A 27,626-nucleotide genomic window follows, 5' to 3' on the forward strand; every position below is an offset into this window, starting at 1 on the left:
TGCAATCCCAGCCTGTTGAAACTCAGTTTATTGGGCCTCCTAGAAGATCATGAATGGGTGTACTTAGATGAACCTATATAACCCTAAGAGAGCTGAATCATGGACCCAACATGGGTGATGACTTCCCCCATAGATACATAAATTTACTACAGCTAAATTTCTGCACTCTATGTAATGAGAGCATACACAGTTCGAGAAGAATCACAAACTGAGGGGAAGTTATAGACAAGTGTGGCTGAGATCTGAGGTAAAGGTCTAGAGATTTTTCTTTTAGGAGGGAGTATCAGTCTTTATATTGATGGCCTCTTGAAAGTAGTCACAGCTGCTCAAATGAAGGTACTAGCATTTATGCTCAGAGAACAATTGTTCTCTCTCACACACACGATCCTGAAGCTCATAGGCTACATGATACACATGCTAGCCTAGGACAAGTTTTAAAAAGCAGTAATAGAAGAGATGATTAATTATTGGAAATTAAGCTCAAAAATTAGATAACCTTATAAATCCACTGTTCATAATATTTTTCCATAGAATTTATTGTCTTGACTTAATCAGGCCATATAAAAGTCAAGGGAAGACATTTTAACTTAGTAATTGAAAATCGATTGAGCCAAGTCTGTTTCAGCAAATAGTGGTTTTATTGGGTAATATGTCACAATTCATTGGCACTTTACTAAGCGAAAATCCTTCTCTACTTTCATGAAACTTTTTCATCACCGTTATCACCTATAATAAATATACATTTTTTAACTAAAATTAATGGCAATGTCTTAGTTTTCCTCCACCAAAACCCATAAAATGATGTTACATTTCAAGGCAATTACATTGAGATTTATACACTGTAGAACCCTTTAGAGCTTGATAATAGGCCTGTTAATTCTCTTTTCAAATGTTCAGAGATACTTTGCAAGGTGAGCCAAAAATAGTGAGGAAATTACTGAATGGGCAGGTGGTGAGTGTTGATGGAGGATGGGTAGAAAGTAGAGATAGATGATAACTTTCATCTCTACTTTCTCTCAGGAGTTTGATTCTTGTTTGGTTGTGTTTATTCAAATAAAAGATACATTCAATATTATATTAATAACATCTTGTTTATTATCTATCCTTACATTTTAATGATTTAGTATAACTTCTAAAGATGGAAGAATTACTTTTTAAAGGGTTGTAAGGAGTAATTCCTCTCTTCTGCTCTCCCACATGAGATTGTGTTAGCATCAGCAAAACAGCAGCATATTTCATCTGAGAATCCGGCAACTGGAAAATAATATTTGGAATTCTTCTGAATAATTCCATGAAGATTTACTGTCATATGATATTAGGAGAATTGCTTAAATATAAAATGTCACTTTATATATCAAATATATGCTTTTTGAAGAGATAGTATTTCCTCTGCAGCTATGATTAGGGAAAACTATTTAATTTAATATAAATGTTGCCTTTACTCCTTCTCTGGGAAGTATAACTGGTGTCAGTAATCAGTGCAATATCATAAAACACATTTCTGTTTTTCTAGTGTATACATGGCATCCCCCTTCGTTTCATAGCGCTATTTTAAATAGAAAATAGTTATCTTTTATAGCTTACACAATGCACAGCCTTTAAGACAAGATGAAATCGTTAGGGTGATATTTATCAAACAGGTTCTTTGGACGTTATATTTCTCTATTATATGGTCAACAAAACTCTTTTTAACTTTTTCATAAAAAGTAGATTTTTTTCTCCATACAATTTATTATGATAATGTTTTTCCTTCTTCTATGCCTCTGAGTTCTTTCCCACCTACCCTTACCTCTGGATTCAAACCTTTTTGGTCTTTCCTTAATAAACAAACAATATCTAGGAAGTACAAATAAAATGAAATGAAATGAATCAAAATAAATGAATTTGAATATGTGAAAACCGCCCAAAGTAAAAGAGTCAAAGAACAAAGTACCAGAAGAGCACAGAGATGTAGTAGACACACACATTTGCAAACTCAGTAATCCCATAAAATCGAAAAACTGGGAGCTGTAATGTATCAGCCAAACACTGGAAAACAGACAAAAGCAATTCAACAGTGCTGTGTCCTGATTGCATCATAGTACGAAGAACCCCCATGCATGGCTCTAATTTTCTTTCTGTTGTCTATTTATTGCTGAGCGTGTACTCAGCAAAAAGTGTTTTGTTTCCCTAGTGAGGTTCTCTTAGAGAAAATTAATTTTTCATTTGCAAATAGTTATCAACTGCAGGTAGCTCCTGGGTTAGAGATCAGCGCATGTGTCTTTTTTCAGTTCTAGGACCTCATCTGGCACTGACCTGTGAAGGATCTGTGTGTGCTGTTAGTCTAGCAAGACTGTGGTCAGAGTCCCCTTGGTGACATCATAAAATAGGAAGGAACAATTTTAACTCTTGTTTATTATTCCATTTTTGTGCAACACACATTTTCCATGGATTTCCAGCAAGGTTTATTATCTATTTGATGTAGTATCCTTACTCCCAAATTGTAATGCCTGGGCTAAACTTTTTAGAATTACAAACTGACTCATAGATAAATAATTGCATTAAAACACAGAGCCAACCAGTGAGATTAGACTTCAAATCATATCATTCTACTTGCTAAGTCTATGGCCTTAATTGCTACAGCACATTCACTATTGTGGAATAGTTTTATATGACAATGGAAAGATAACACAATATGTAACCTATAAATGTATCAAAATGATTATTTAAAATTAAAAGTATCAAAAATATTTCATATATTTTTTAATCTGAGGAAATAGTACAATGTAATATTAGGTTTTAGAAATGTAGACAGTCTTCTCATAGCTTACAGTTCAATAAGCCACTGTATGCTTATCTGGGGGAAAAGGTATAAATATGATAGAAGCTGTCATTGGAACCTCCTATTGTCCAGCTCTTTGATGGACCAGGACCCCAAAGTACAAGTAAAAACCAAAGGAAGTGGGAAGTCACATGTTTCTTTTAAATGTTTACACTGGGAGGCACATGACATAGCTAATGTCCAAAGAAGTTAACTAATCATAAATTTGAATGGACAATTCCTGCATACTCTTATACCTTAATCTACTGTATAAAGAAAAAAAGACAGGGGAAGGAAAGAGGGAGTAAAAGTTTGGTTATTTTTGATATTCCACTTTGGAGATTATTTCATTATAAATTGTGAAATTATTTTACTCTAATCTGTGAACATATCAAATTGAAAAATATTCTCTGTAATTATTTCTATTCTGAGTTACCTCATGATGTAATCAATGTCGACTGAATTAATGACATCATTAAGTTGCCACTGAATTGTTTTCTGATTTCTAACTTGGTAGAACTTTATAGTTTTAATATACAAAATGCAATTGGGGAAAATAGGTTGTGTTTAACATTTTTTAAGATATCAGGCTAGTGTAACTGCTTTATGATTGAATTCTGTTTGAAGGCAAAATGGAAATACAAGCCTTAAGGTAGAAAAACACATCAGAGATCCCAATACCTGTGAGATTTTATTTTCTTCATATTCAGCAAGAAACTAGGAAACACATTGGAGGCCAATTAAGACACTGTGAATGCATAGAGCACACGGGCCTGCAGAGGACAGCACACTGTGTCCTGTGCTTTGTGGACTCCGACAGTTTGAGAACAATCTTTGTTGGCAGCTGTGACTCATGCTGAGACACTAGCCAAATGAAGACTATATTCAAAGGAGTCGGTGTGATGCTTCAATAAAGGGCATGTGTCTAGAGCATACAAGCAATAAGGTTGTCTTCAGCTAGACCATAATGCCCAAATTAAAGAACACATGCAGGACACCGCTGGGAAATTTTTACTTTTTATTAAACTTTATTTAATCTTTCCTTTAGACTCCAAAGTTTATTCCCTTCCTAGTCCACCCTCCGACTATTCCACATCCCATACCTCCCTCCTGCCCCCGTCTCCAGGAGGATGACTCCAACGGCAGTCCCAACCCCTACTCCATCAGACCTATAAACTCCCTGGGGCCTCTAATCTCTTGAGGGTTAGGTATATCTTTTCTGACTGAACCCAGACTAGGCAGTTCTCTGCTGTATATATGTTAGGGGCCTCATATCAGCTGGTGTATGCTGCCTAGTTCGTGGTCGAGTGTCTGAGAGATCTCGGAGGTCCAGGCTAATTGAGACTTGTTTGTCTTCCTATAGGGTTGCCCTCCTCCTCAGCTTCTTCTTGCTTTTCCCTAATTCAACCACAGGGGTCAGCAGCTTCTACCCATTGATTCGCTGTAAATATCTGCATCTGATACTTTCAGCTGCTTGTTGGGTATTTTGGAGGGCAGTCATGATAGGTCCATTTCTGTGAGCACTCCATAGCCACAGTAATAGTGATAGGCCTTGGAGCCTCCCCTTGAGCTGGATCACACTTTGGGCCTGCCCAGGTGAACTTCTTTTGCTCAGGCTCCCCTCCATTTCCGTCCCTGCAGTTCCTTCAGACAGGAACAATTATGGTCATTGGACTAAGATGGCAATCCCATTCCTCAATTGATGCACTGTCTTTCTGCTGGAGGTGGGCTATATAAGTTCCTTCTCCCCATTATACGGCATTTCATCTACGGTCCCTCCCATTGATTCCTGAGGATCTCTTACCTCCCAGGTTTCTGGTATATTTTGGAAGGCCCCCCAACCTCCGACTTCTCGAGGTGGCCTGTTTCCATTCTTTCTGGCCCTCAGGGATTCAGTCCTTTCCCCCAACCAATACCAGATCGTGTTCCTCTCTTCTTCCCACCCTGTCCCTTTTTGCTCCCATGTCCCTCCCTCTCTCCCACTTCTGATTGATTTCTTCTCTCTCACATGGGACTGAGGCATCCTCACTTGGGTCCTTCAGCTTGTTGAACTTTTTGAGTTCTGTGGCCTGTATCTTGGATATTCTGTACTTTTTTTTTGCCTAATATCCACTTACTAGTGAGTACATGAGTATATGCTAGTGAGAGTTATGGCTCTGATCAAAAATGGTTATATTAAATAATTACTAGAAGCATATTTACCATAGTGCTTGGTATCTTAAATGCCCTTCTCAACTAAGGACCTTGAGGTAAGAAAGTTAGCCACGGTAAAAATTCAATAAGTGCTTGGTAAAGTTCAAATTTCAGTATAATAATCATAAGAATAAATGAAGCTCAAACTTTGGGGGGAAATCATATAAAAGGCATATCAAATAATGACCAAATAACCCAGAGTGATGAAGGGAGAATGCTTTATTTTTCCTATATTTATTAAGTTGGGTATTTCTTATTTACATTTCAAATATTATTCCCTTTTCCGCTTTCTTTAGTACCATCAACCTGTGGAGGAAAAATAGGTCTGGGATTGTAGTCCTGACTACAATTGTAAATGGAAGTGTACACCTTTGCGAACACATTTGGAGACAGCATATTAAACAAGCTCTTAACATTTTTAAATCCACCAAGGATGGTTTTCAAAAATTGTAAAAGAATTGTTTCAAAATTATAACATCAATCCAGACTCAGAGCTCAGATGTTAGGAGCGACTGCTGAGCACCTCAAGGACCACAGTGCCTCCTTGCCCAGGGTCAGGCAGCTCAGTTTCCTAGCAACTCCAGCACTAGGGTTCCAGTGCCCTCTTCTGGTCTCAGCAGTGGAACATAACCTATGGCAAATAGTCATTCAGAGAAACACAAACAAAACTAAGTGTCGTCTTAAAAAAGAATCTATTAATATTCACTCCTTTCAAAATATGCCAATCTCTGAACAAAATTGGTTCAAAAGACTCTTACGAGTATATGCAAACCCTATGGAGGGTTTGTAATGTGATAGTCACTCCTCTAAAAATATCTATGAATAGGCCAATATCACTTTTTATTAACTGAGTAAACATATATTACAGATGTTACTGCTCATACTTAAATACAAAACATGAAAGGAAATCTTGACATCAAAATTAAACCCTTGTCTCCTAACCTCTCATGTTTTCCATATTGGTGTCTATCGTGCACAGTCATATGCCCATATGACCAAGAAAATCCTCAACTACTGAAACAGGTAATTGATGATGGAAACATAAAGTTACCATAGTAAGAGACAAAAATAATTAAAAAAATTTGAATATGGATAGTACATAAATTTAAGTAGTTTATTAAGAACACAAATGTAGGGGTTGAAGTTTATAGATCAATAGTAGAATACAAAACTCTAGGTTATACATGCGAAGCACACACATGCACACTCACTCACACACACACACAGACACACATACTATATTTTTGAATGATATAGAATTTGAATAATTCGAAATTATATTAAATTCTGATTACTTTTGTCTCATCTGTAATCCAAACACTTTATGGCATAAGTCATTTATTATAAACTAAATTTAGTCTGTCTACATTATCTCTAATAATGCAAGGGCTCAAACCCATGTTGCCCCAGAGTTTACTAGGGTCTATTAATTGTTCTTGAATGATGTCCATCCCAACCCAATAGTCAGATTCCCTATACATTCCTTTAACTTTCCATAAAGCTCTGAATGTTCGTGTGGTTATAAAAAGCTTCTCTGCACAGCCCATGTACTTTTGAAAATATCTTTAGAATTTGAGAAATAACTGGTCCACTGACTTTGGAGTGAACATACAAAAAGACATTAAAGAAGCAACATGTAGAGTTCTTAAATTGCAACCTTGAGGGAATAAGATGCTCTTATCCAGGAAGAAATACAGTAATTGGAGAATCAGCCTAAATTTGAAGTGTTAAGAGGTAGTGAAAGTGAAAAGATTCACATGCCAGATGTATTGTGCTGCTGCTTCGAATTTACAGTAGAAATATAATATTCCTCAATCACACACTATCCTAATTGTCCATAGGCTGAAGCATCCTGGGCTTCTGGTTTTTGTCTGGTTGCATTTCATGTTTCCCACTTTAGCCAACTCCCGTTACAAATGTTTCTGAAGGGAATTGCTACAGAAGATGAGGCTGAAACAGTGTCTTGGTAAAAACTTCCATAATAACCTGGAGAGACATGCTTGAGTTAGTAGAAACACATACACAGATTCTTTGGAACCTTAAGAATGAATAGTGTTAAAATAAACAGTGATGGGTTCTAAATCAACAAATTAGCATGACTTCTAGGTTAGTTTTAAAAAAGAAAGTCTCTAGAATCTAAATCAATGCCTCATTTACTTCTCCTTCAGCCATTATAGGCTATGGTAATTGCTCCTCAAGTTCTGGCTTTGTTTCATCATTGTTCCTAGTTAGTTTCTTGTTTTCGAATGGAAGTCATTCTTCAAATCTTAAATAACTCATTGCAAAGAAATCTCAGGTATGCCCAAGGAATCAGAACCCTAAGTGCAGTTCATGGTACATTGCCTCATTAATGCATTATCTGTTCTACCTGATGTATAAACTGCCTTAAATGTCCAATTCTGTTCCTGTCGTACAACATAAGAAATTACAAACCAGCTAGCAAACAAGGGAAGACTTTTGCATGAAAAAAGAGAGGAGAACAGACACCCTACATCCTCAGCACTTGGGAATGACTCAAAAACACAACCATTTTTAGGAGCAGTACCGAAGTATATACACACAGAGATTAAAAATTAAAAACAGAATCTTTCTTTTACACTTTTATTTTACATAAACTTTTACATTACATTGAGTCATGTAAACAGAGAAATGCTAAGCTACCACGTGGAAAGTTTTACATAAAACATTACTTATTCTTATATTGAAGATTTCAGCATACCAAATGACCTACACAGATAGCAAATGAACAGATAGCAGAAATAAGATATGCATATATTTAAGCAGATAACATCATTTTAAAAATTAATCTCCCTTAATTTTGAATTAGTATATATTTTTCATTTAACCACATTCTCCATTACTGAACTATTTTGTCTCTTTTTCCCAATGTATAAACTATGTAAGGCTAGTGATCTTCCAAATTAAACTGAGGAAAAGTAAGTATAGTAACCTCTTCTTGACTATTCAGAACTTACTCATATATGTTTGTTTATGTGTGGAGGGGTGTATTAATAAAAAAAAAAACAATTCTGTCAATTCTGTTCAATTCTGTCAAAATAGCCAATTTCTCTTCATATTTATTAAGATCAGAAGGACTGATTCTTTTTTATGTCATGCACTTTTCTTAAAAGATAACTCCTGTAGCCTTTTATGTGTAATTCAAGAAATGAAGGTTCAATCACAAGCAATTTTGAGCATTTATTATAATAATTGACATATCATTGGTGTGTTACAGGAGTGAGATTGGCTTCACTTTTCTCTTTGAAATTGTAATTATTACCTTCATTTGTCAGTCCAAGACCTTTCTAGATGGTGCAGTCTATTCAACTACCCATAATTCTTTTTCACTGATACCCCTTGAGTGCATCAAGGTTAATACAGTCAGGAGTTAACACTCTTCAAAGATCTTCAGCCAGCACTTCTCACTCTGGAGAAGCTCCCCACTGACCTGGGTCCTTAAGCCAAATCCCAGAGTGCCATTAAGATCATGTCCTTTTCTCATAGTCCACTTGTAATCAGACAGCTTGCCCCAGTCTACTTGTCCTTAAAAATTCACTTCAAAATGCCTCACATAACACTTCAGTCCCCTCATATCAACTACTAAGATTTAGGTCAGATTGCCACATTTCCCATTATTATGCCTGTGCCTTCAATTCATTTTGCAGCCTGTTCTGTCTGTATTTTACTTGACAGAGAAGCTGCATTTGACACACTTGAACAGATCCTATTCTCTGAAACACTTCTTTTCTTCCAGCATGCCACACCTCCTTGTTTTTTTTTTTTTTTTTTTTTTTTTTTTTTTTTATCTTTTGTCCCTGTCCTTTGGTCTTCAGGTTTTTTTTTTTCTCTGTTGGGGCCAGGATTTGATATTTGATCATCATGAAATACTGGTTCCTTTGCTAATGTCATCAAGGTTAAAAGGTTTTTTTATGATAGGGTTAAAGTGATGTTCTAACTGATCCTCTTATACACTATATGAAACAGAATATCTTCTCTGAGTTTTTGATATGAGTGGTACTGAACAAGTTCAGACTTGGGCTTGCAGAATAATACACATGCGTACACACACACACACACACACACACACACACACAAGAGATATTTCTTTACATAAAATATGTCAATAACTGTCCACCTTATTTGCAGTCAAACCCAGAAGTATGAGAATTCACATGCCCTTCTACCCTGAGCTGATCTCATGATTTTTATTTCAATGTAGCATATGAGAATTTTCTATTCCTTTTAAGTAAGATGACCTCTTCGATTTTTCTCTGTCTTACACATGTCACCTGAAAGGATTTTTGTAATAAATGACTTCTTTTGTATGGATATTTTTTCTCACATCTATCAAAATCATTTATCCTTAGCAATAATACAGAATCCTATTTAACAAAAGGAAATTTGTGTGTATATATTTAATTACATGCAAATGCATATTTTACTGATAAATGTTGGGTAGTATAAAATATGCAAATACTTCTAGGATATAAAGTTGGTTGATTTATCAACATACTTGCATTGATTTTTGTCAAAGTTTATCATTCATATCTAATACTCTGCTGCAATTCTAATAATACTGATGATCTGAGTTAAATAAATTTTGGTTATTATCTGATAAATTGATGTATGTGTAGACAATTGATGTTTATTTGGACATGAGCCACTCATCGCTAATATGAACTACTTTCTTGACATGTTGAAACAGGTACCATTACTTGCAATAGCATTTCTTCAGCTTTTACTGAACATAATGCGATAGTTACAAGTATGAGTTTATTCAGCTCTACTTCACTGTGTCTCCCTTTCTTGACTCTAAGCCATCAAATTAGTAAATATTGTCATCTTTTTTAATTGGATATTTTATGTATTTACATTTCAAATATCCTCTTTCCTGGTTTCTCCTTCAGAAACCCCGATCCCATTGTCCCCCCTCCCCCTGCCCTCCTGCTTCTGTGAGGATGCTTGCCCTCTGACCCACCACCTCTCCCCTCCCTGCCCTGGCATTCCTCTACACTGGGAAATAGAGCCTTCATAGGACCAAGGGCCTCTCCTCCTACTGATGACAGACTATGCCATCCTCTTCTACATATGCAGCTGAAGCCATGGGTCCCTCCATGTGCACTCTTTGGTTGGTGGTTTAGTCCCTGGGAGCTCTGTTGGGGTCTCAGTTTGGTTGATATTGTTGTGTTTCCTATGGTGTTATAATACCTTTCAGCTCACTCAGTCCTTTCTCTAACTCCTCCATTGGGGTCTTACAGTCCTGTTTCAGTGTTGTTTCAGTATTCTATTGAAGAAAATACTTCAGCTTGCCTTATGGAAAATTGTGACTATGACGTTGAGAAACAGAAATAGTATCTTGTGGCAAATCTCATATGTGTGTGTATACATATGCAAAATATATAATCAGTGTTGTTTCAGTATTCTATTGAAGAAAATACTTCAGCTTGCCTTATGGAAAATTGTGACTATGACGTTGAGAAACAGAAATAGTATCTTGTGGCAAATCTCATATGTGTGTGTATACATATGCAAAATATATAATCAGTGTTGTTTCAGTATTCTATTGAAGAAAATACTTCAGCTTGCCTTATGGAAAATTGTGACTATGACGTTGAGAAACAGAAATAGTATCTTGTGGCAAATCTCATATGTGTGTGTATACATATGCAAAATATATAATCAGTGTTGTTTCAGTATTCTATTGAAGAAAATACTTCAGCTTGCCTTATGGAAAATTGTGACTATGACGTTGAGAAACAGAAATAGTATCTTGTGGCAAATCTCATATGTGTGTGTATACATATGCAAAATATATAATCAGTGTTGTTTCAGTATTCTATTGAAGAAAATACTTCAACTTGCCTTATGGAAAATTGTGACTATGACGTTGAGAAACAGAAATAGTATCTTGTGGCAAATCTCATATGTGTGTGTATACATATGCAAAATATATAATCAGTGTTGTTTCAGTATTCTATTGAAGAAAATACTTCAACTTGCCTTATGGAAAATTGTGACTATGACGTTGAGAAACAGAAATAGTATCTTGTGGCAAATCTCATATGTGTGTATACATATGCAAAATATATAATATGCAATATGAATGCAAAGATCTGCACAGACTTCTTTGAGAGCATAGATAATGTAAAAACACAGTAATGCTATTATGTACTTGAGGATATCACATGCAAGATTCTAAGAAGTTATGTTCTATATGTTCATATAAGTCCACCCAGAGAACCATCTGTCAACAAGGAACCTAGATACTATTGCTGATGCAAAGAAGCTCTTGATGACAGGAACCTGGTATTGCTGTCTCTTGAGAGGCTCTGCCAGAGCCTGACCACTACAGATGCAGATGCTCTCAGTCAATCATTGGATTGAGCACAGGGACCTCATGGAGAAGTTAATGCAAGGACTGAAGGAGCTGAATAGGTTTGCAGTTCCATAGGAAGAACAACAATATCAAATAACTAGATCCCCCCAAAGCTCCCAGGGACTAAACCACCAACCACAGAGTAAACATGGAGTGGCCCATGGCTCCAGCTGGATATGTAGCAGAGGATGGCCTTGTTGGGCATCAATGGGAGGGAGGCCCTTGGTCCTGTGGAGGCTTCATGCCCCAGCATAGGGGAATGCTAGGGCGGTGAGGCCAGAGTGGATGGGTGGGTGGAGGAGCACCCACATAGAGGCAGGGGGAGGTGACATAGGACAGAGGGGTTGCAGAGGGGATGCCAGGAAGGGGACAACAGCATTTGAAATGTAAATAAATAAAATAACCAATTAAAAATAAAGACAAAATAAAGGAAGAATGGAAGGAAGGAAGGAAGGAAGGAAGGAAGGAAGGAAGGAAGGAAGGAAGAAAGGAAGGAAGGAAGGAAGGATAACGGAGTGGTTAAGTTCTTGAAGGTTTTAGAAGGAACTCACATGTGACAAGGCAACTGTTGATAAATGCACCAGACAGAGCAGTGTACCGTCTTGCTGCAGTTAAAAACTGTGAGCACAAACCCAGTTCTTTATTTTCCATAGTATTGATACTACTCTGTTCGTTATGTAAAGTATCCTTAACTATCTTTCTCACATTTTTTCCTACCATGAGTGTAAGCTTCCTGAGAAGAGTGCTTTTTGTAAGATTCTGTAGTACTGAATTCCACTGAGTGGTAAAACCAGTGATATACTTGCAACTCCATGAAGCCTAATCCACGACTAGTGTGAAACCATGTTCTACTATACACTCTTTAGTCTTATCAGATGCTTGCACAGAGATCCTTTTGCATTTCCATATTTTCTCAGGCTTTTCCCCCCCAAAATCTGGATATTTCACCTGGATAGTAAATGACACTTCTCAACTTCTTAAAAGTTTTGCATGCTCATATTAGTGAAAAAAATAAAACCTAAGAGAAATGTGTTTAAGTCTGTATACCATGGGTTTTTGTTTTTGTTTTTGTTTTAAGTTTGAAAGTCCTGTTCTATTTTGTTCAAGCACAACAATCACAGGATTATCTTCCCGCCAAGAATTATGTCTGTGATACACATCCCTGTATCCTCATACAGGATGTCTAAATATAATGGTGCTTTGATTTTAATTTGATGTTAATTGACTTTCATCATTGTTAGTCTTGATTATTAACCTAGTTGAACTAGGAGAGCACAGTACAGACTGCAGTTTTTAGAGAATTTTCATGTAGGGTTCATTATTAGATAAAAATGTAAAATGTACCTTCAAGGTGCATGGTGTGGGCTATCATTTTGGGATATAGGGGGATTAAGGAGAAAAATAAAACAATTTGCAAGGCTTTTTATTAGTTGTTTGGTTGACTTTTTTCATTCTGCTTTTCTTTACATTTGATTTGTGTGTGTGTGTGTGTGTGACAGAGAGAGAGAGAGAGAGAGAGAGAGAGAGAGAGAGAGAGAGAGAGAGAGAGAGAGAGAGAAGGAGGGAGGGCGGGAGGGACAGGAAGAGGGAGAGGGAGAGGGAGAGAATTTTGTAAGTTTGTGTGTCGTACATGCATCTATATTTGATCATAGAGAGGACAAGGGAAGATGCTATTCTCTTATTTCTCTCCACTTTACTGTTTGAGACCAAGACTCTGGAACTGAATGTCCTATTTCAGTAATGCAGACTGTCCAATATTCTCCCAGGACCTGCCTGTCTCCAACTCCCAACAGTTTGGCAACTGTCATAATAGCTGGCTTCTTCATGTGAATTATAGAGATGTTGTGTCAGGCCCTCCTGCTTCTCCTGTAAGCACTGCTAACTACATTTTGGAACATTTAATATTAATTTTGGTTGAAATATATAAATATAATATTTGTACCTATTGACGGCTTGTTATATTATCATAGAAACTTAACATGTAATAATTAGTTTGGGCAAGGTATTTGTGCTGTTTCAAATATCTATCAATTTGCTGGGAGAGGAAGATGTTCACTATCCTGCTGGCTTTTTGAAATTAAAAGTTGTTGCTATGTAGTTTTTTATGGTCCCCTATAATGCTAATTTGCCAGATGGTACGTAGAAAAATTTTCAAGCCTTTTCATCCAATCTCTACCCTACATTTGTGACCTCTAGTATTCATGGTTCTGTTCTCAACCACAGCATTGTGGAAGAGTATGTGGGTCGGGGGTATACTATGAGGGATTTAACTCACAATTCACTCTATAGGAAGAAGGTGCTAACATCCACCCATACCCTCTTCAACAAGCCTCACCACAACAATTTAGATTTCACATTTAACTGAGTAGTTCTCTTTGTATGTCCAGCTTATTTAATTTAGCACAAACCTATCATTGCATCCATGTTGTCTGAAATGGGAGGATTTTGGTTTTGTTGGCTATATACTATTGCATAACATAGAAGACGTTTCTTCCTCTTGGCTCTCTGTGACGGCTGCTAGAATGATGAGAGTACAGGTGTCTCTTAAGCATATTATTATTATGAACACTGGAAATAGACCAATGAGATGGGTGGAGTATACTGTAATTTTCTTTTGCATTGTCTTCTCTCTCTCTCTCTCTCTCTCTCTCTCTCTCTCTCTCTCTCTCTCTCTCTCTCTCTCCCTCCCTCCCTCCCTCTCCCTCTCCCTCTCCCTCTCTCTCCTTTCTTTGATTTTTGAAAAGAATAAACTTCCCATGGAGTTCGTTTTTTTATTGGGTATTTTATTTATTTTAATTTCAAACGTTATTTCCTTCCCTGGTTTCACCTCCACAAACCCCCTATCCTGTCCCCTCTCTTTCTGTTTCTATGAGGGTGATTCCCCACCCAAACACTTCTACCTCACTGCCTTTCATTCTTCTACACAGGGACAACAAGCCCTCACATGATCAAGGGCCTCTATTCCCATTGATGCCCAACAAGTCCATCCTCTGCTACATATTCAGCTGGAGCCATGGGTCCTTCCCTGTGTACTTTTTGGTTGATGGTTTAGTCCCCAGGATCTCTGGGGGGTATGGTTAGTTGATATTGTTGTTCTACCTATGAAGTTCTTTATACTGACTACCATGTTACTTTACACTGAACAACAGTTATACCTCTTGCTCTTTGTCCCTCTCAGCCCTGTTTACCTTGCGCCTTTGTGATTATTGCTGATTTTACATTTGGAGCATACCCATTTTTCTGAATTAGAATATTACTGGGCGTTTTATTTACATTCTTATGATGAGTTGTCATATTGATCATTTCTTATGTCTATCAGTGATTTCTTTTGAAACTGTAAGGTGTGTTTAAATAAAATATAGCTTTTTAATAGTTTTTAAATATGAAAGTGCTTATTGGTATAATTATATATCATTTCTAAAATATTTTTAAAATATTTTCTATATACACACATATATAATCTATGTTCTGTCTTCTAATTTAATGCAAACATATAATAAGTATTTTCTTGAAAGTCTGGTCTAAATTATGTTTTGTATTCCTGTATCCCAAAGTGTCCTTTCTATGTTTTTCTAGCATACTTTTAAATACGTTTTTAGTAAGGTTTTATTTTTGAGTCTTTAATTTAATAAAAACTATTTCATTTCACTTTCATGCATGCTCAAATGCTTACTTTTCTTCTTTTGATCAGAAGCTCATTAATTTCTTCACTTTCTATTGTGCTGGAGAAATATTTTTGATTCCCAGCAATTGAGCAAAATGCAAAATGTCTAGTTTACAATGAAGGGAAATTTACCAGTTCTTGGTATAAATGCTTTATGAACATAAGAAGCTTCTGTAATAATCTGATTATTTCTGCATATTTATTTATTCTTGTCTATTAGGCATATTTATTTTGCAGTCTTGTGTGGTGGTAACTAATGAGCCAAATTTAGGTAGTATTTCCCTCTTGCACTCTTATTTACTGGAAAAAAATGCAAGAAGTCACTTTAGAGAATGGTTGTTCTATAAATACTGTCAGTTAAGGAACAGAATCTTAAGGTCTTCTAAGGAATGACACTCAAGAAATAATGTTCATATCCACAGGTGAGGTTTCAATATTGAGAGCTTGTATTCAGCAGAGAATAACTCACAGTAACAAGTGCCTCCCTACCAAGAAGCTTGGAAAAAATGAGTGACAAGCTCAGAAAGAAAAATACAGCAAGCACTAAGGAACCTGCAACCTTTTATCGGGGAACATAATAAGGAACATAATGAAATGATACACAGGCAATCATGTCCTGTTGATTTAATCTAGAATAATAGGATAAATAATTCCTGTTAAATTTGTGCAGAAATCACTGTTTGAAAAAACATATCAGAAATTCACAATAGAACATATCCATTCCCCTACCATATACATAAATAAACTTCCTTTTTTTTTGTATTGACAGCATATGGGTTGTACAGTAACATGATAATTAATGGGAGATGCTTCATATTTTTCCTTAATGTTTGCTAATGAGAATGTTTTATGCTAAGACCATGTTGATTTTACTTTATCAAAAAGCACTTATACTATAATCACTGGGAATGGGGATCCATGGGCAAACGAAACAAGCAGACAGCCCGTCAAGCAAAGAAATATAAAACCCAGTGCACAGATATTTAAGGCCATTTTGTCTAGAATTAAAGATACCAGTAGACAAAATTTCCTTTGACTTGTAATAGGTGCTTGACTATGTAGTGAGGTATTGATATGCTAATATATCGAGATCCAATATTGCTACAAAAAGATAATGGAGTATTAGTACTCAAACCAAAGAAACTTCTACTGTATAGTGAATATGGAAAAAAAAAACCTAGGTAGATACGAGGAAGACAATCTAAATTATGAAATACCATATATGTAAATTATGTAATATTTGTAAATAGTAACCCATTCAAAGAATACAGTGTTTGTCCATGATGGCCCAAGGGAAATATGATAAAGAGGAAAATAGAGCTGTAGGATAAAAAATTCTTATCAGCTAAAAACATGTGAATATACATCATTATATATCTGCCAGAGCTCATAGGAATTAGAAAACCCAAAGTGACCTTTACTCTAACCTTGGAAGTTAAATGGTAATAAGGTGCCCATGAAGGCTTATAAAAAGTTTCCCACTCTGACAGACACTGCTTGTCTACAATGCTGTGAGACTGTAGAATTATGGAATATATGCAATTCAGCTTATTAATTGCATATTAATTCATCTGATTCTTAAATAACATCTATACAAAAGATAAAAGAAATGCTATGAGCCACCCTAGGTACCCCAAATCATATGTATCTAAGTTTGTTAATAGTGATCAGTTTTCAATGAGATGACACTATCAAACTTTTAGAATATTCCTTCACATGCCTTTAATGGTGACTAATCGTTCATCAACTTATTAGACTGCCTTAAAGAAATTTGTAGGTTTAGATGATCACAAAATCTTTTTTTTTCCTGAGATTCGTATGTCAATCTTGGATATGACCTGTTTTTCTTCTAATCAATTTGGCTATCATGTTTCTTCTTTTTTTCTTTTTTTTTTGATTGGATATTTCTTTTATTACATTTCAAATATTATTCCCTTCCCCAGTTTCTTGTCCATAAGCACCCTGTCCCCTCCCATTCTACTTCTATAAGGGTGTTCCATGGGTCAGTACATGTATAGACTTTCAGAACGTCTCTAATTCCTCCAACAGGGGTCCAGTACTCAGTTCAGTGGTTTGCTGCTAATGTTTACCTCTGTATTTGACATGTTCTGGCTGTGTCACTCAGGAGAGATCTGTATCCCATTCCTGTCAGCATGCACTTCTTAGCTTCATCCATCCTATCTAGTTTCTTTCAAATTGGTTCAGGAAGTAGATCCAGTGCACAGGAAAGGGTATACTGTAACTTCAATGCCCTTTTTGGAGCAGGAAAGTTTACATATTTTCTTACCGGATCCTTCAAAATTAAATTCTAAACTGTATGCAAAAGAGAGAACATTGGCATTTACTATGGGTGGTTAGTGTTTTTCTTTCGATATTTCTGTTTCATAAAATATCAACTTAATAACTGTATGGTAAGGGTCAATCTGTGCAACATTTTTTCATTCTCCTATAAAATAAAAGTCCCATTTACATCATATTTTTCTTAATGAAATTATTTTTAGTTTTCAAATATGACAAATATATTCTGTGATGCTGTGTTACCATTTATCTAATAGTTTTATGTATCCTAACCATGTTCATTCCTGCGTGATTCCTGTTCCCACTTATGTAATAAGCACATGTGATGAGGCACTGTTCTTTGTAAGATGAATACTAGTGGCCTTTGCATATACATGAATTAAGTGAATCATGTATTACCATACTGTTAGAATTTCTCTTGATAGCATCATTTTTTTCCTCTGTTTACCTTCGGGAGAGTCTCTTGCCAAATGGCTTCAATTATTTTTTCACTGTGTTTGAAATTGGGATATCTTTTTTCCTAGTGCCTAAGGCTTTTCAACCAAAATCACCATAAATCTAATCAATTCAGTTGCAAAAGAAAAAGAGACAAAAGGAAGATGTGCACTAGCATCCATCCTGTATTGTATAGTGTGGCTGGATTCACTTACCTTTCTTATAGAGAGTCTCTTTCTACTTTAACCTCGGTGAACAACCCTTATGTCAATATATTGCATGTAAAATTGTTAAGAAAATTTAAAAGTAGGAAGTCGCATTTGGTAACTTCTATAGGAGCGATGAGAATTAATCTAATGTGAACTTGATGGACACTGGTGTTTGTTTCAAGGATGAGATGGTTAAGCTATGGTAATGATGTTTTGAAATGTCTGGCAAGTCAATGAAGCTACAAAATGGGTAAAGTCAGCTCTACCAAGCTTGGTGACCTGAATTTGATATCCAATTCCCACAGTGTAGAAAGAGAGAAAATATATTCACAAATTGTCCTATAATGTCCATGTGCATGTCTAGACTGAAGGATACTATGGGAGCCATACAATAAAAGATTTTTATATTGAGGCCAAAAAACAAAACAAAAAAAACCAAAAAAAAAAACAAAAAACAAACAAACAAACAAAAAAACCCAAAAAACAAAAAACACTGGTTTAATATGTGCATGCAAACAAATGTATCAGTGACTCAATTTTTGGATAATAATGAGATATATTTTTTCTACAGGTAGCTCTCATATAAAATTTGCTGTTTCCAAATGCAATATTGAAAATATTATTCATCTCAAAAATGTCATATGTTCAATGTAGAGCTTTTACTGATTTTTTTCTCTTTAATTTTCATATTCCAGGAGTCATTCGAACCGCTTTACACAACATGGATAGAGAAGCCAGAGAGCATTACTCAGTGGTCATTCAAGCCAAAGACATGGCTGGGCAAGTTGGCGGACTTTCTGGATCCACAACTGTCAACATTACCTTGACTGATGTCAATGACAACCCACCACGGTTCCCACAGAGTATGTACCTATGGCTTACCTGTTGCATTTATCACCATTCCTTATGTAAAAAACGGAATAATTGAATACATGATGTACTGTTTTATCAAGTGAGGGCATTTTATCCCAACCCTGCTGTTTGCCTTTGTTCTGTGTTTCTTCATTAGTCATGTGTAAAGATATCACTTGACCTACTGACTTCTAATTCTCAGACATGTCTAGTACATTATAAATCTAATGAAATCTTCCTTGTTTCAAAGGAGGTATGTTTTATTCATGGATATATTTACTGTGGATTTTGATGTGGCTGTTTCATCTGTGATATCTTTTCATCTTTAGCTTATGAAATTGCAATTTTAAAAATAAAATATGTCCTGCCCATGCATACACATGCCTGAACAAGCATATACTACATGAAGACACACACACATACATGCACCCACAAATCCAAATATCTTCTAAAGATTGTTAAAACCAATTTAATAAGGTTGGATTTTGCAATAGAATATGAATATCTAAAACATAATTCATAAACCAAAAGGCAATACACAGGAGATGTTAGTGGTAAAAGGAATTGGGTTTTATTCAAATCTCAGAGTGTCAATGATATAAATAAAATATAGTTAACTGTTGTTGATATGGTAGACAAATAATCATGAGTATCTATACCAACTCCATATGCAAGTTGTCACAGATATCCATCTTGCAAGGGCTGGTCACTCAGTCCTGGCCATGTGTACATGACAGAGATGTAACTTACCAGTGGAACTTGCACAACCAACAAATGACAACTTCTTAACCAAAAATACTGTCTGTCCATAGTTGCCAAACAGCTTTTCAGACATGGATGGGGCTTAAGTCCTAGTACGTACTTGATCTTCTGAATGTCTTGTAGGGGTAACCATAGCTGCTATGAACTGAGTGCAACGCATGCCATCTATTCTATTTCCATCTTTAAGATCCATTTACAATCCAATTAAGATTCTATAAGAGAGTAAACAATAATGAAGTCTTTTGTCTTTTTTTATTGGTTATATTTCTTTATTTACATTTCAAATGTTATTCCCTTTCCCAGTTTCCTACCCATAAGCCCCCTATCACTTTCCCCTCCCCCTAAGGGTCTTTCCGCCCATCCACTCTCCCCCTTACTGTCCCCCACTGACATTCCCCTGCACTAGTGTCCAACCTTGGCAGGACAGAGTACTTCCCCTTCCACTAGTGACCCGACAAGGTTATTCTCTGCTACTTATGCAGTTGGAGCCCTGAGTCAGTGAAAATATTTCTTTATACTTAGAGTCTAGATAAGAGATGCATTTCTAATTTTATTACTTTGGCATGTAACAAGGCTGGTGTTAAAACATCACTTCATTATAAAAAACAAAGAGCATTGAACTCTGTGACAAGAAAACAGTAGATGCAGACTTTGACTGAACTCACCGAAGCTTTCCTCCCATTCTAATATTCTGTGTAGAGTAAGAAACAGACATAGATCCCGACACACTCAGAAATGTGGTTAGCAATTTGACATGACAATGTTATGGACCCAGAATCAATTATTCTGTCTTGTCTAAAAGATAATTTTGACATTGATTAAATCTAAGTATAATGCTATTTTTTTAATAATTTGGTACAACTGTGGTATCATATATTGCAGTACAAGAGTCTCCTGATTTATGTAGATATATTGTTGTCTATCAAATAGCAATTTATGTAGTGGGAAAACATGATAAACTACTTGAAAATAAAAATAGATAATAAAGACTACATTTTCACAACGTATCAAGATGTTCATGAATCTCTCAATAATGCAAAGTTTATGCAGTTCATATCTAGTTGTTAGATAAGTCTTATATTCTGTTTCTCTTGACATGTGAGCATCTTCTTTAGTTCTATGCACTGTGATTCCCACCCTTTTTCACACTCAGAGGTGTTGCCCACCACACCATTGCAACTGACTTTTGTACTAGTGCCTTCACCACAACACTTTAAATTGGGCCCTTAAATGGCTTTCTTTTTCTGTTACTCTAATATGTGTGACAAAGTAGTAGACATTTTATCGTGTGCTTAGTAATCATTCTGTCATAATAAATAAGCCCTCTCTTTATTTGACAAATCTAACTGCAATAGTAAAACCATTAATTGTAAATTCAACAGGTTTCTCTTTTGTAATGTATTCTCTTCTTTTTTTCTTCAGTTCAACTATAATGCACGTAGGCACTAACTGATTTTATAGTTCCCCATGGAAACTTTTTAAAGCTATCTATTTAAAAGGCAAGAAGATACTGTTACAATCTATTCTAGTTTCTTATTTCTGTGCCAATCTCTAGAATACTATACCTGTTGCATGTGCATGGTAGGTCTATTGCCCTCTGCTTTGCAGATAATTGTTTTCTTCTGTGTTCCTTAACAGGGATATTTTATGTTGCTTGTATTCTCTATGAGAATCTACTTTTCTGTTCTTTGAATACTGCAGTGAACTTATCTGCCACATTAACTAAGCACACATTCCAGCAGTGAAACATTCAAGTGCATTCATACTTTATAATACAGAGACTTGGTTTAAGATAAAGATCTCCACCTTTTTCATTCAATATAATGAGCACCCTTAATTTATAACCTTTCCCTAATACTTCTAATTTAAAAGTCATTGTGTTGAACTTTTTTCCTCTTTCTAGTTCTTGAAAAAAATAAAATCAATTAAGGTTATCACTGCCTAGGGAGGGGATGGTTCTATTAAAGTGGTCAAGGGCTAGTGAACTAAATACGTTTTCATTACCCACCAGGTTTCTATTTCTGAAGTGTGCTTTAGAAAGTACTACCAGTTCACAGTAGAGTCAAAGAAATCATGAGAAAAGCTTGCATATGGTGCATGAAATTATGTCCCATTCAGAAACAAAAATGGGGAATAATGATGTTGGTTTGGCTACAGTGCTAAAATTCTGGCAGCATTTGAAGACATTACAAGGAAAAAAGTGCTAATCTGGTACAATTTAACATTAAATGGGTTTCTCTATCATGGATATTCAAATTGTGGAATAAGACTTTTAAAAAATGTTACATACCATATGATTCTTAAAATCCTATATAAGTTGCCTTGTATCCTATTGCAGAATGCCTAAAATTTATCCATAGCTAAGCTAATATTTTAATAAAAATGGTTCTTTTATTTTTCTTATTACTCCACTTCAGGAATCCAGTTCCTAACATATGAATCACTTGACTTTGTAATATTTTTCCATATTTTTCCGTTTGAGGAAATTTTAATACCCTCAAGGGATGTTTAGTTTACTAAGTGTGACTCATCACACTCTCTTAATTTCATTGCAGTTCAAAAAGAATGCATTATTTTTATAAATTATAATCTATGGCAGACCTGTTTCAATCAACTCTATGGGTATGATTTTCCAGAAACAGATCTCTTTGTCTTATGTCACTAATCCTCATCACATTCCAAACAGTTTCCTTATTAAAATATCTTCCAAAGTGTTCAGTGACCACAGATCCTGATGTTACAGTTATAATTGCTTTGGATTATCATGAACCATGTCCACACAAGATGTCATACTTACCCAATAAACACTATCTGTTGTGAGGTCTTATAAACTGGTCACTCCATCACATATCTCCCTCTCCTTGGGTCTTTCTGGTTCCTTGCAAACATTAATCCAATTAATAATACTACAAATGCTTCTGAATTCTCCAGTGGTGGTGGGGATGCATAAGACTTTCATGTTGAGTTAAAAATGAGCAATTGCATTCAATCAGAATGGCTTGATAAACAGTGAGAATCGATGGAAAATGGGGATCTCCAGCACCAAGCATTTACCCTGTGAATTCAAATGATCACAGAGGAAATGAAAACTTATTCCAAGAAAATTATGATCTGCTAGAAAGTGAAGAGGGCACAGTGCTGATATGTAGAAATTCTTAAGGACTTGGTGAAGCAGCCAGTCATATTCACTATCCCTTTAAGCAGAGGCCTGGAAATGAGCAGAACATGATACTCTCAGGGAAGTTGAGGGGGAAGCTGGAAAGGAAAGCATCACAGCTAGCTGAGCTCATTTCCTGAGATTTAAAAGCATATATATCTAATTTATAATCTAAAAATTCAAGATAAGGAAACAAGTCTTCATGAGGAAATGAAAATAGATCATACAAAGATCCTACATGGTGACTACAGAAATACTGAGTGGTGAAGAGCCACTTTGCTCTCACAGAGATCCTAGAGTCAGGTTTAAAACTCACAATGCTCTGTAATCTAGCTCCAAACATCTGATGTCCTGTGCCTCTGGAGGCATCTTGCACTCATGGCCATATATACTCACACAATAATAGAGACACAATAAGACAAAATTAAAAGAAACGACATTAGGTAAGCAATGAAAGATATTCTGAATAACAGATAGTGCAGAAGATCAATCTTTTATTTAAAATAAAACCAATAACAAAACTACACATTCTTGGATTTAGTAACTATGGAAATGCAGATGTCTGGTTTCGGTGTTTAAAAGTATAGACTGACTCACTTGTTTACGGCTGACACAGATGTGACTCTAGATGGAAACCAGTACTCATTTGCATATAAAGCTTATTCCCTAGATATTCTAAGATCTGTCATGATAAACTAAACATGCTGCTGTTCTCTACAAATGAAGCAGAAGATCCGGGATCACAGTGAACCTGTTTACAATGTACGTTCCAGAGAGTTTAGCCCCTTTGCTCAGGAATGCAGCTAAGAAAAACAGAATAACCCTTTTCATAGTATTGACTCTCATATCAGTGAATTTGATAACTCAGCAGTCTGGCAGAGTAACATGAGGAATAATGCCACTTCCACACCACATAATATAGTATCTTTTGCAATCAGTGGATTATGGTGTTAAAGATTTATTATTAAAGAAATTCATTTTGTATGGCTATAACTGCTGCATATGAAGTTTTTCCCATTGATCTGAACCAAGTAAATTGCAAATGTTCTAAAGAACATTCATGTTTCGCAGAATAGTCAAAATACCAACACGAACAGTGATTTAGTACAAGCTAATTTTGCCCTTGTGGATGACTATGACTCAAGGCTCTTACTCAAGAATGTAGTATAAATAGTAAGAAAAAAGTATTTATTAGTAAAATCAATGTATGTGACTAAGTTCCTGAAGTCTCACGATAAAGTGTGCACAGATAAAGAGTGTTTCTAAAATGTGCTCAAAAGTAGTCTTTGGAATATATTTCTTTGTAGAACAGATTTAACATTGTTGAATTGAAAACAAGGAATTTAAAAAAAGTACATAAACCTAAGACATAAAGCAGAGACTTGACAGAATCTACTCCCATCCTGAGAGTTTCATTAAGGGTAATTTGATGTTACTCTCCGCAGCATGCTACGTAAATATCTTTTCTCTGCTAGAGAGAGCGATATAAAATAAGTAGTATTGCTGTGTTACGTAAAGAAGTAGCTGACTATGGTGCCAAAGGACTGTAATTACCACACTTTGAAGATGGAAAGAGAAGTTAGTTTCACCTCTTTGTTCTCTTGCTCTTCCCCTCTTCCCCTTCGACCCTTCTCTCCTCATTCCCCTCCCCACTTCCCTCCACATGCTCATGGCCTGCCTTTACTCCTCTACTCTTCTACTCTTCCCCTCCCATTAAACTTCTCTGTGTGGAAAAAAGGAAAAGAAGAAGTTAGTTTCAGGAATTCATTATCAATTTTTTAGAAAACTAAAATCCAGTCCTATTGTATAAGACTGTGCCTTAAAGAAATTAAAATATGAAAGATATGAAGGGAGGAGGAGGAAGAAAAAAGAAGAGAAAGATGGAAGGAAGGAAGAATGAAAAGAAAAGAAGAGAAAAGGAAAGAAAGAAAATGAATAAATGCTATAGCTTGTTGCCTTATCCCGACTGCATTTGCCAGTGAGTGTCCATGAGCATCATGACGTCACTCTTGTTCAAAAAAGGAACTCATACTCACTGAAAGCTCATATGAATACTTGTCATATTAGCAAAACAGATTTTTATGGTTTTATTTGAAAACACAATTGTATCACGTCTTACCATTCATTCCTCTGACCCCTTCTCATTATCTTCCACTGAAAGCTTCACTTCCACTCTCGAATATAGAGCATCTTTCTCTTTTAATGTTCGTTACATACACACATGAGCACATACACATGCACACATATCAATATATATTCAAAAGTGTATATATGTAAATATATATCTCCATGCATACACACATAATATACATATATGCACATACACATATCTAATTATAAATTTATGTATGTGTATATGTATAAATTTATATATACTGCAGCAATTTCAAAGAAAACCTGTTTGCTACACAGCTTTCTGTATTCTGGCTTTTACAATCATTCTGCTACATCTTTTGTGATGTTTCCTGAGTCATAGAAGTAAAATCTGTGATGTATATGCACCCAGTAGGTCTGGGCCATTGAGTTCATTCATAGCTGCATTGTTTCCAATTATTTCTTCTGTGATAGTTTCTGTTTTCTGTAAAGGGAGTTTTCAATTATCTATGGGTATAAATATAACATTAAGAATGTAACAGAATCTTGTATGATATAGCAAAGTGTTGCGAATGAATGTTTTTCTAAGATTCATGACTGTCCTATTACCAAGAAGCTGACAAGGTCCCAGAACAGGTATAATTCGAATGGCCTTAAGTTCAATTAGATAGCTTAATTGGTTGCCACTGATGTGCGAGTGCTACTTTTTACACCTACATGTTGCCAAGATGGTTAACTGTCCTAGTTTATAGTTGAGTATAGATGTAATTGCTTCCTTCACAAGACAGGCTCATAGTATTTCATGGAACCATGAAAATTAAACTGGAAGTAAGAAGCTATCCTGTCAGATCCAGTTTGAGTCATCTGAATCATGTGAGCTCAGTGTGTGCTGTCTTCAGCAGCAATGTCATACCTTCAAAAGAAAAAGATCACATGGACATCTTAATAGACACACAATAATCCCTCATCCAAGCTGGGGGGGGGTGTGATAGGGTGTTTGCAGAGGGGAAACTAGAAGGGGGATAACATTTGAAATATAAACAAACAAAATAACCAATTAAAAAAATAATTCGATACACTTTCATGATAAAAATTCTTGAGAAAGTAGGACCAGAGGAGACATAAAAACAGTCTATGAGAAACTCACATCCCACAGTGTCCTGGAGCAATCCCACTGAAAGCAGGAGTGACTCAGAGATGCCCATTTTCCCTACCCACTTCAGGACAACACTAAAGTCCTAGCTGTAACAATAAGGTAGGACAAGAAAATTAATGGATACAAATAAGAGAATAATTTAAGTTATTTCTAGTTACAGATGATACCATATATACATAAACAATCCTAAAAATTACATCAGTAAACTTTTGTAAACAATTGAAAGTCTTTAGCCAAATGGCAAGTAGAAAATCAATTTACAAATAATCAGCCTTTCTGAATCAACAAGAAACACCCAAAGAAGAGTATCATGAACGCACTCCTATCTACAATCGCATTAAAGACATTAAACTATCGTGGAATAAACTTGAACCGAAGTGGCAAAAGACTTCTGCAATGAAAACTACAAATATCTAAAAAAAAATAACATCACACAAACCGTTTATCACTAAAATTGAAAAAACTAATATTCATATCAAAACAACAACAAAAAAGATCCTGTATAAACAAATCGATCTTGAGAATTCTGAAGGGATTGCTATTCCAGATTTGAACATGAGGATTTTCAAATCAAGTTATAATTACATATCTAACAGATTATGGAATATCATAAAACGAAGGTTATAAATATAGGAAAAGTATGTGACTAGCTTTATTAAGATATATAACTTAATGTGTAATTCAGGAACAAAATTAATAATACTCACAAAAATTAAATAAAAAATAATGATAAAATAGCTAAATGTATGCAGATCATCTTTTTTATTTTGACTGTACAACAGTGCACATGTCATAGAAGAAATTAGAAACAGGGTAGTTTTTTTTGGAAATTTGAGAAGGGATTTTCCCTCCCCCTGCATCTTGAAGTGGTACATGACTGGGCAACCATCACTTCTAGGACTTTCTTGGTGAAAAATACAATACTTGTGCATTTTCCTGATTTTTCTTGTATGTAAAGTGATTTTTAGATTCTGTTTGGATAATTAAATACATACCACATGCACATACACACACAAGAACATGCACATGCACACATGTACATGCACACAAACATGCATATTAGAGTTTGACCCACAATTCTTGAGTACATTATTTTTTCAATTTATTTTTAATTTATTTTTACACTTCAGATTTTATTCCCCTCCAGGTCCACACTCCGACTGTTCCACATCCCATACCTCCTTCCCACCCTCTCCAGTCTCCACAAGGATGTGCCCACTAAACCTCTAATCATCCTGGGGCCTCCATTCTCTTGAGGGTTAGGTGCATCCCAGACCCAGGAGTCCTCTGCTGTACATGTGTTGGGGGACTCATCTCAGTTGGTGTATGCTGACTGGTTTGTTATCCAGAGTCTGAGAGATCTTCGGGGTCCAGGTTAATTGAGACTGCTGGTTCTCCTACAGGGTCACCTTCCTCCTCAGTTTCCTCCAGCTTTTTCCTAATTCAATCAGAGGGGTCAGTAGCTTCTGTTCAATAGTTGGGTGAATATATCTGCATCTGATTCTTTCAGCTGCTTGTTTGGCCTTGAATTCCTGATCTTTACAACACTTTTAACATGAACAGATGTTAAATTTTGTCAAATGCTTTCTCAGCATCTTAATGAGATGATCATGTGGATTTTTCTTTGAGT

At 35.7% G+C, this 27,626-nt stretch overlaps 1 protein-coding gene across 12 annotated transcripts in view; it reads left to right on the forward strand.

Annotated features, from left to right (window-relative positions):
• Nucleotides 1-27,626, forward strand: part of Cdh18 (cadherin 18) — a 1,022,663-nt gene that overhangs the window by 899,133 nt on the left and 95,904 nt on the right. For all 12 annotated transcript variants that reach the window (XM_087621794.1, XM_087621802.1, XM_087621796.1 and 9 more), the window contains one exon: nucleotides 18,671-18,838. In XM_087621794.1, the coding sequence (XP_087477920.1) occupies nucleotides 18,671-18,838 (168 nt within the window). The remainder of the gene's footprint in view (nucleotides 1-18,670; nucleotides 18,839-27,626) is intronic.

This window comes from Rattus norvegicus, chromosome 2, assembly GCF_021556685.1.
Source record: "Rattus norvegicus strain SHRSP/BbbUtx chromosome 2, alternate assembly SHRSP_T2T, whole genome shotgun sequence".
NCBI lineage: Eukaryota > Metazoa > Chordata > Mammalia > Rodentia > Muridae > Rattus > Rattus norvegicus.